The 10,731-nt window shown below is 46.4% G+C and overlaps 1 protein-coding gene across 1 annotated transcript in view; it reads right to left on the minus strand.

Annotated features, from left to right (window-relative positions):
• The window catches only part of ADAMTS18 (ADAM metallopeptidase with thrombospondin type 1 motif 18), a 147,927-nt gene that overhangs the window by 79,640 nt on the left and 57,556 nt on the right, over window positions 1–10,731 (minus strand). Inside the window, exon 3 of the mRNA XM_040443412.1 lies at window positions 1,045–1,327. Within this exon, the coding sequence (XP_040299346.1) occupies window positions 1,045–1,327 (283 nt within the window). The remainder of the gene's footprint in view (window positions 1–1,044; window positions 1,328–10,731) is intronic.

Here is a 10,731-nt window from a genome sequence, read left to right on the forward strand (position 1 = left end):
CTTGATTCAGTTCTGGAGAAACAAGCACGTTTGGAACAACTTGAATATATAACTCTACTTTGCCAACCTTAAATGTTATGAAATCCAAATACAGATTAAGTATGTCTGAGGAAAACTTAGTGTCTAAATTGAAATTGTGCTCTAAGGGTTAAATACTAGATTTCCAAAACATCATGTAAATTACCAGATAATAACTTGATATTGATTACATGTTGAGATATTTTGTAATATATCGGGTTAAATAAGATACATTATTAAAATTCATCCACCAATCTTCAATTTTTTTTTTAAAACATGGCATTAGGACATTTAAAACTACTTTTGGGGCTGACATTGTATTTCTATTAGACACCGCTTGTCTACAAAATGCAAAAGGTTGTGCCCAGGTCACAAACCATGCCCAAGGGTCACTGTATCTCACTGTCACATCTACTGAGGGGCCAATGTTCTCATATCTTGTGAAGCTATGTTTCAAGAGCTCAAAAAGAACAAACACCCAACCACATCATCACTGGAAGACTGGCTACTTTTCTCATGAGCATAGAAACTAAGATGATATGGGAACCCATAACTAAAAAGGAGGAGATGCTAAACAAAAACAAACAAAAACTTATCAAAATCTTTCCTAGTGGGGCACCTGGGTGGCCTAGTCAATTGAACGTCCAACTCTTGATTTCGGCTCAGGTCATGATCTCACGGCTCATGGGTTCGAGCCCTGCATCAGGCTCCTCGCTGGCAGTGCAGAACCTGCTTGGGATTCTCTCTCTCTGTTCTCCGTCTGGCCCTCCCTCACTTATACTCTCTCTCTCTCAAACTCAACTTAAAAAAACAAAAATCTTTCCTAGTTTAATCTAGAAGAATTAAGAACTGATCACCCAGCTTTTGCCTGACACAGATGAATACCGGTCCATCTCTAAGACTAATTTCAGGGGACGCTTAGGGTAGCCCCATTTTAACCTGCAACATCAACATACCCAATGGCACTCAAGAAAGACTATGGAGGGCCCACATAAGAACAGAGTAAGAAAAAGTTTCCTTACATACATTTCTTGCGTCGTCCACAAAAATGCTGCTTTTGCAACCTTGGGTGGTGATGCTCTCTTTCTTGACTCCGAGATGTGTGGGGCATGTGATTTGGGGGGTGACCAGGATGATGCCCGCTGGAGCCTAGGTAGCCATGGCAACGCTGGACCTTCTCCTCAGCCGTCCTTTTGTACAGTACGTGAGGATGATGCCCTGCAGGTGCACTGTAGTTATGTTCCTGGGCCAGCAGCTGAGGTAACGGGGAGATGAGGAATTCATTTTTTCGGGTCCTTATTAGACCTGACTAAAAACCAAACACACAGAAAACATTAATGATTCCATGCATCTCTTTTTTTACATGGTGATTTTCAGTAACTTTATTGGCTACTTCCTGTGTGTGGGCACTGTACTAAGCAACTGACATGACTTATCTATTTTATATGTACCATTAGCAGTTACAATGTTATTACCCCCATTTTAGAGAGGACGAAGCCGAGGCTAAGGCAGTTAAGTAGGAAAGCCAGCACTGGCCTTATGGGGACAGAAAAATAATTTTCCTGTTACGTTTCTAGGTTCGTGGGTCAGACCCCATTGATGAGAGAGCATAAGGCAATCTGAGGGCAAAGCAAACGCTAACAATCCCCTCTCCCCCGACCCTAGGTGGGATATGTGTGATATTCCTCGGACACTTCCAGCTGTCCAAGAATAAAGGAAAGAAAACAAATGGTTAAATGATACAGATCACAGTCATGAAGGACATGAGTCTCCATGTGTTTACAAATACCTTAGTAAATTATGAGAGAAAAGCAACCTTATCAGTAGCCTAATCTCCAGAAACCTATAGACTCAGTTTCCTGGAGCCCTAACATCACCCTCCCCTCCATAGTGATGTGGGGAACAAAGGCAAGAAGGAAATGGCAGGTAAATACTCAACATGTCTCCGGAGGCAAGGGAAACAAAAGCAAAAATGAACTATTGGGACCTTATCAAAATAAAAAGCTTCTGCACAGCGAAGGGAACAATCAGCTAAACTAAAAGGCAACCTTCAGAATGGGAGAAGATATTTGCAAACGACGTATCAGATAAAGGGTGAGTATCCAAAATCTAGAAAGAACTTATCAAACTCAACACCCACAAAACAAATAGTCCAGTGAAGAAATGGGCCAAACACATGAACAGACACTTCTCCAAAGAAGACATCCCGATGGCCAACCAACACATGAAAAAATGCTCAACGTCACGCGTCATCAGGGAAATACAAATCAAAACCACCACGAGACACCACCTCACCCCTGTCAGAATGGCTAACGTGAACAACTCAGGCAACCACAGATGTTGGCGAGGATGCGGAGAGAGAGGATCTCTTTTGCATTATTGGTGGCAATGCAAGCTGGTGCAGCCACTCTGGAAAACAGTATGGAGGTTCCTCAAAAAACTAAAAATAGAAATACCCTATGACCCAGCAATTGCACTAGTAGGCATTTATCCAAGGGATACAGGTGTGCTGTTTCGAAGGGACACTTGCAACCCCATGTTTATAGCAGCACTATCAACAGTAGCCAAAGTATGGAAAGAGCCCAAATGGCAATCGACGGATGAATGGATAAAGAAGATGTGGTATATATGTACAATGGAGTATTACTTGGCAATCAAAAAGAATGAAATCTTGCCATTTGCAACTATGTGGATGGAACTGGAGGGTATTATGCTAAGTGAAGTTAGTCAGAGAAAGACAACTATCATAGGACTTCACTCATATGAGGACTTCAAGAGACAAAACAGATGAACATAAGGGAAGGGAAACAAAAAGAATATAAAAACAGGGAGGGGGACAAAACAGAAGAGACTCATAAATATAGACAACAAACAGAGGGTTACTGGACGGGTTGTGGGAAGGGGGATGGGCTAAATGGGTAAGGGGCACTAAGGAATCTACTCCTGAAATCATTGTTGCACTATAGGCTAACTAATTTGGGTGTAAATTTAAAACAACAAAAAATTAAAATAAAAAAAAAAGAATGGCAGGTAAAAAATAATTTCTTTATAACCTGCAGCCCATTGACAAATACTTGAGGCAAACAGAGAGTAAAAGGTTTCTCCAGAAACCCCCTACTGTCGTAATATTCATGCCTTACTAGAGGAAAAACAACCTTAGCTTGACAATAGCTAGGCCTCCAGTATCTTATTAACCTTCTAAATTCAACATATGAAAATCCCTTTAGGAACTTCCTCTGGACTTGATCTCCTCCAACTGCATAGTATATAATCAGTCACTCCTCACAACCCCAGGGCAGCTCTTTCTGCCCACGGGTCCTGTCCCTGCACTTTAATAAAATGACCTTTTTGCCCCAAACTCTCAAGAATTCTTTCTTGGCCACAGGCTCCGGACCCCAGCACCTTTCCGAAACCCCATCACCGTTGTAATAAAAGATTAACAGGAGAAAAACAGACATTTAATAACATGTATACCTTCCGTATATATGGGAGTTACCCAGGAAAAGTGACTAACTCCCCAAAAGGGCCCAAGACAACACTTTGTAAATAGTGTCTCTAGCTAAAGGTACAAGATGTTGGGGGGGTGATGGGGGCCGGATAAGGGCAGTCATGCGAGGTTACGAGACGCTCAGAAATAAAAAAAGATATGGTCGTGATGGAGATTGAAGTCTTGGCCCTCTCCATGACAAGTTGCTACAGGTCTGGTCACCCAGACCAATGTTCCTGGTGCGGAGAGGGAGACACCCCCACAAATGGAGATTTCCCTTGCAGATGTAAATGTCGCTTACAAAATGGCAACTTCTGCTCAGTTTACAGAGTGTTTCTTACGTCTGTAGTTTCTTCAAACAATCAGCCTAAAATAATCCTTATGCCCAAGAGGCATAGTTTGGGGCACCGGGAGGTCTCTACTCTCAGAGGCAACGCCCTCAGCCACTATTCCAGACTCTTCACTACTAATCTTGACATGTGTGACTCAGGGCCCCGCCCCGTGACATCCTAGAGCCTCTGCCTCTACGAGGTGGGGGACGCGGCGGCAAACGCTGGGCAGAGGGGGGCAGTTTGACAGCAGCCCTGACCTCAAGGGGCCCACGTCAAACGCCAGAAAAACCAAGACCTTCCATCATGGCTCCACAAGCGCTAAGTAACAGGCTGGCGTGGGTGACGGAGGAGCGAGGGTGCTTATGGTCATCCCCATGGAGGGGCCTGGGGCGGCGTGATCCGGAGACAAATCTGCTAAAATGGAGAGGAAAGAGTCAACGAGGATTTCAGCCACCTCCGCTTTGACCTCAGTCTGTCCTGTCTAATCGATTAAACTCTTTCCAGCTTATCTCTTTGCTCAGGCAACAGACCCAGCGGGCAAAGGATCCTGTGGGGACTGAAACACCCTCCTCAAGCAACAGGGACTGCCCTGACCCCGCGTGACTGACTCCAAGACCAGGATCGATTTGACCTTCACTGCCCACCTGCAGGTACCCACTGACCTTTGGCCCACATTTTCCTTATATAGGCTGGAAGTATTTTCAGCACTTTGGAGACAGCCTTTGAGACATGCGTCTCCTGTCTTCCTGGTGTTAGGCTCATTGAAATAAACCCCTTTCTTATTTCCCCACAATTCATCTCTCTGCCTCGGGATTTTGCCAGTGGTGAGTGACCAGACCCGGTCGGTTTGGGAACCCTGGAGCCAACCACCGTTTTGCTTTCCAAGTTCACGGCACAAAGCGTGTCTCTTGGCACCAGGTATTTTAGCCGGAACGCACCCGGGCCTTCCCTTCCACACCGCCACCCTCTCTCTTCCTGCATTTGGTTCAGAAGTTCCTGGACACCCAGAGCCAGGTAGAGCAAGAGTGGTCTGCAGTTTCAGCCTGCCCAGGAGCTTGTTGGAGATGCCAACTCAGGAGGCCGCCCCCCCCCCCCCCCAGTGGCTCAGCTGGTTAAGCATCTGAGTCTTGATCTGGGCTCAGGTCATGATCTCACAGTTTGTTAGATCAAGCCCTGCAGCAGGCTCTGTGCTGACAGTGCTGTACCTGCTTGGGATTCTCTCCGTGTCCCTCTCTCTCTCTCTCTCTCTTTCTCTCTCTCTGCCCCTGCCCTGCGTGCTCGCTCTCTCCAAATAAATAAGCTTAAAAAACAAAAGGAGAGACGTGACTCAGGTCTTGCCCCAGATCCGCTGCATCAGAGTCCGCATTTTATTTAGATCCCCAGGTGATCTGTCGGTCTGTGAACCTTTGAGAAGCCTTGACACCGGCCAGCAATTCTTGAACTCTGCTCAACATCGGAAACACCTAGGGATCCGAAAGGTACGTGCAGACTCCCTCACTCCCAGGCAGGATCTCGTATCATCAAAAACCAACTCTCTGCCCTTGTGACCCATGCATCAGAACTTTTGTCTTTAACCTCTCAGATGACTATCCCAATGCACCAAAGACTTTGTGAACCAGTCCTCCTAGACCTTAGCTTCTTCATGAGCAGAATGGGGAGATTCCTTCCCAGCCCGATACCTTACAAGGCGACCTAGAAACGCCATTGCAGAAATCCATCATATGTGCTCGACTGCAGCCATCTTGATGACTGAGGATGATGGATGATGCATGACTGAATCAACACACACTAAGTGCCAGGCAAGTGCCAGCCACACGACTGTGCAAGAGATACACAAACACAGCACGTGGTTTGCTGGGGAAACAGACGCCTAAAAATTCAAGGATGGTACCAAATGCGAAGGGGGTGTTGGGGTGAGAGCAGATTACTATGGGAGCACAGAGGCGTGTGTGGAGGGGTGGCACCAGATGGGCTGTGCCCGGGGCCTAATGTTAGCCCGATGTTAGGGTTCAGCTTCCCATTCCTAGAAGAAGTCCCAGCACCTGTGGCTTGGTCCTGGTTTTCCTCCCCCTACAGAAGGGTGTTGCCTTCTGAAAGACTGTCTTATGGACTGTAGCCGCACTGACTTATTATCTAGAACTGGGACACGGACAGATGCCTTCCTTGGCTCAGTCAACTCACACTGAGCACCGAATTTAGCAGCCATGTTCTAGGCACTGGCATAAAGAACAGAGGCACACAGAAAGGCAGTAGAATAGTTCACATTCATATTCTCGTGGAGAGCCAGGGAGAAGAGAAATCGACTGGCAAGACAAAAATTCAGATAAGTGAAATCCCACAATCCAGGAATCCTGTCCGGCATTAAGTTCAGGCTGGATCTCAGAGTGACCTGCCCTTCCCCACCCAGTCCAGGGTCATGCTGGTCGGTTCTTCCGTCGCTCATTTGGATACTTTCTGTGGAGTCTCCCCAAGCCACCTGCCTCCTCTCCAATATGGTCCCCTGGACAAGGGCTCTTGTCCAATGGAATCAACTCATTCCATACACGCAGGTATTGACCTCAAATCCAAATCTCGTTTCTGGGTCCACAGGCCCTGCAAACCCTGCCCCGTCTGGAGCAGGGCAGCTCTCCCTCCCTCCTCACCTTTCCCAACAGGGCATTTATTTCACTTTTTGAGGCTACAGTGTTCTTTTACTGGAAGGGGAACAGAATTAGCCCCAAACATGCCTCTTGGGCACAAGGATTATCTTGAGCTGGTTATTTTTACCCATCAGCCCACCTAGGGGAAGCTCTGAAAGCCAAGAAGACGTTACCCTTCGGTCAGGGACGTTTGCATTGATAAAGGAAATAAGGACTGGAAACTCTTCTCAATGGAGAAGGTGGGGACTTCAATCTGCATAACAACTGAGCCTTTGCTGACTGCCCGAGGCCCGCAGAGGCCCCATAACTGCCCCCCTCAACATCTTCTTTTGTCTTTAGCTGGCCATAATATTTAAGGTGGTGTCTTGGGCCCTCCCCACACACACCTGCACAGACTTTTTCTTGGACCTCTCATCTCCTGCTCCCAAAGACCTGCTTGGCCGGTGCTTGTGTCCCCTTCCCCTCAAAGAAATCACACCCATGGCCCTGTTCCTCTCCCACTTCCAAATTCTCAGAGGCCACAGTTCCTTTGCTCGTGCCTACCTACAAGGATGGAAACAAACATAATGCCCCCCTCTCCCCGCCACCGTGCCCTAAAAGTTGCAGGTACGCTCTGGGACAGCAGGAGCCACACCTACCAGCATCCCTGCTGTGAGTCACACGCTACCAGCCAATCAACACTTGTTTATTAGGCGAGGAATGTCTGTGGCCTGAGCGAAGGCAAGGAACTCAGACCTGGGGCCACGCTGAGGATTCGCCAGCACCCCTTCCCCCTGTAGCCGAGGACACCAGACGTGGGAAGTGACCCGGCAGCAAGTCAGTCACTGCAAGGCTTTATTGAAACCCTGTGAGGAAATCTCAGCTGGAAGCAAAGGCAGAATTGGGTCCCTCCGAGGTAGACCTTGGCCTCCTAGGGCCCCCACGCCTTCCGTGCACAGGAAGACAAAAGCCACCATTTACAGTGCTCCGCAGACGGAGTGAACAGTTAAAGGTGGGGGGAGGGGTGATTTACCCACAAAAGCCCGCCTGCCTTACTAACTTCCTAACCTGGTTAAACTAATATCAAAGCGACTTAAGCCACTTGAGTGCCGTAACTGGGCTAACCGGTTTGGAGGCCTTTTCTCTCTTCTCCCCATTTCCTGAGCACCTTAGGCAAACCCAACGCACAGAGAAAACTCCTGCACTGGGAAAGCATTAAAAAAAAAAAAAAAAAAAAAAAAAAAGGAAAACCCAAGCATTGTCAACCATTATCTGGACCAACACACTGGGGCCACACAGTCCTCTTATTTCTCAGTTCAGAGTGACAAGGACAAAAATCTAGAATAATTCTTCAACACACAACAAGAATTTCACAGCGCTGGATAGGAAGGAAGAAACGTATTCTTTTTGGTGTTTAATCCGATGGAAAACATTGGAGTCTGACCAAATACGAACATTTTATGGTTTAAAAATACAGACCCAGCACCTCCAAAAGGAGCCCTCCGCTGAGGTGTGGAATGTGGGAAGCCATCTTGACTTACTGCAACGTTCTGGTTCCAACAGTGATGAGGGAGATGCCCTCAGGTGGCTTCCGGTTAAATGGAGGAGGGAGGGATCAAACAAGAACACAAACAGGTATGAAATATTCCTTTGTGCCAAGCCGAGGGGGAAAAAAGGGGGTTCTGTGAGAGAAAATAAGGGCAAGGGCAAAGGGTGAGGAGCGGGGGTGGGGGGGGTGGGGGGCGGTCATAGGAGGCCTTGCTGAGGACAGACATTTTCATGAGACTAGATCCCTTTCCTGGCAAGGGAAGTCTGGATGGATCTGAGGAGGAAGAAGCCGGGAAGTGACAGGAGGGAGCAGAGACCCAGTGAGCTACCAGAAGGATGGAGCCCGAGGAGGTGCTTAGGCGTCCCGGACCTAAGCTCAGCTCCGGAATGACAGGAAAGGCCTCACATCCGTGGGGAGGCGGATGTGCTAACACTGACAGCTGCCCCCAGCTACCCACCCAAGGGGACTCCTCTCCCTCAGAGGACAGAGGAAGCCAGAGATAAAGAACCAGCTGCGCCCCCTTCTGGACTGGATACTGTTCCCACATGAAGCGTCAACCTTTTCCAGTTTCAAAGACCTAGAAACCCTGTCACATAACTTAGCTGCTCAATTTAACAATTCAGTGGCTACGGACCAAGAGCCAATATCCTATGCAGGTCACAGTTTCCCACTTGACACTTTGAAAAAGGAGATACTGTAAGATAATGCTAGCAGTTGTTTCCTGTCTCATTTTTTAGGTTAATTTTTTTATTTAGAGGGGAAGAGGAGAGAGAGAGGGAGAGAGGGAATCCCAAGCAGGCTCCGTGCTGTCAGCACAGAGCCTGATGCAGGGCTCGAACTCACGAACCGTGAGATCACGACCTGAGCTGAGATCAAGAAACAGACGCTTAACCACTTAACCAACAGAGCCACCCAGGCATCCCTATCTCCTATTTTGGATTTCAATGGCCAAATAATACATAAAGGACACATGCAGGGTATAAATCATACGTCAAGAAATTGCCGTTTACAACACCCCTCCCTCTAGGTCCTGTTTTTAAATTCTATCAAAGGCTTTAAACTTAACAGAAAAAGGGAGACTGCAGATTCCAGAAAGGACAAGGTGCTTGTCCTAAGTGACTCGTACCCCCGCACTTATACCTAGGAGTCAAAAACTGATTCAATGGATTAGTGATGTGACACAATATAGCTTAAAGAAAGGCCTTAAAGTAGTAATAAAAAGACAACCCCCATGGGCAGTACCAAAATTCTCGTTCTCTTTTTAGGAAAGACCAATAGAATAACAAAGGACCCCCCCCCCAGGAGGCTGGCTGGACAAACTACTGGCAAAGATAAATATATTTGTGGTTACCAAAAATCAATTTAATTTTCACTTTTTAATTTTTAACCCATCGCTCACCTTGGCAACAACAAAAGAATATTGTAACCTCAGTCAAGACATCACATTCTTGTTTTTAAAAAATTATTTTGTCCAAACGAGAGCACCAAAGAATAAATAACCGATTGGTTGCCCAACAGGTATGAGGATCCCCCAAACAGGAAACCTCGCAGCTCAGAGTAAGCGAAAAGCTTGAGGAAGCATAGCAAATACGAAACAGGAGTCCATCGTCCAGGGGTTGGAGGAGGAGAGAAAGCAAGCATCAGAGAAGCGAGGGACTAGGCAATAAGGAAACGCTGAGAAAGTTTAATGGGGGAAAACCACTGGCATGAGAATATCTTGGAATTTTGTGACGAAGTGACAAAAATTAAGATAAAATGGAATGGCACAGAGACCATGTAGGAGGGAAATGCTCAACGTAAAAATGAAATAGATTAGAGGTAAACTTGAAGCTCTACTGCTTGCTAACTGGGCATGAGCACTCTGAACTTCTGGTTGCTTCCCCCCCCCCCCCCCAATCTGTAAAATAGGAATAAACGTACCTCTAACTTGGGATTTTTCGCACTGATCAAATAAGTGAATATTTACCAGGCACTGTGCTAAATTGTCAACCGCTCCATAAACAGTAACATAAAACATAGAGCCGTCGTGACTTTCAAAAAAGAAATCAGAGGCTTGAGATGACAGAAAAATTGTTTACCCGGGTTCTTGATGAGAGTAAGTGGGACTATCTGGACCAACGATCAGGCTGAGGAGACAAAATCTGACATTCTTACGGCAAAAGAATACTGACACTGATAACATCCTCTGTGCTCTACAAAGCACACAATTCCAAGAAAACAAAGCAGAACTTTTTGCCATCTGCCATCTACACAGGCAGAGATGGTTTAACAGACAACTCAGACAGGCCCCCACATGTGGACGCACCTTTTGAAAAAAGAATGTATATTCAGGATTCCCTATTATGGTCGGAGGGAGCGGGAAATCTCTTACATTTGGGGAGAAAAAACCCAAAAATATACATGTCAACAAGAATCGGGCATTTTCCATCTTTTTTTTTTTTTTTTGACAGCAATATCACCATCAAGTAGATTCATAACACAAATATGATTTAGAAGGGGATTTAGGTTTTCCCGATTCACACACATAGTAATCGCCCTCCAAAAAACTGTAAAGCCAGCTCACAATGCACATTTAATCAGATACTATCAATATCCCCCAACTGCTCACAGCCTGGGGAGAGAGGAGACCATGAAGCTAGGAGTAACAGTTTTTTCGATTCTGTGGCAGTTAAGTGAGAGACTGGTTTATCCTTTCTTACTCCTGAAGAAGTTGACAGACCTCTCAGA

This window comes from Herpailurus yagouaroundi, unplaced genomic scaffold (genome assembly GCF_014898765.1).
Source record: "Herpailurus yagouaroundi ecotype Mexico unplaced genomic scaffold, PumYag 190, whole genome shotgun sequence".
Taxonomy (NCBI): domain Eukaryota; kingdom Metazoa; phylum Chordata; class Mammalia; order Carnivora; family Felidae; genus Herpailurus; species Herpailurus yagouaroundi.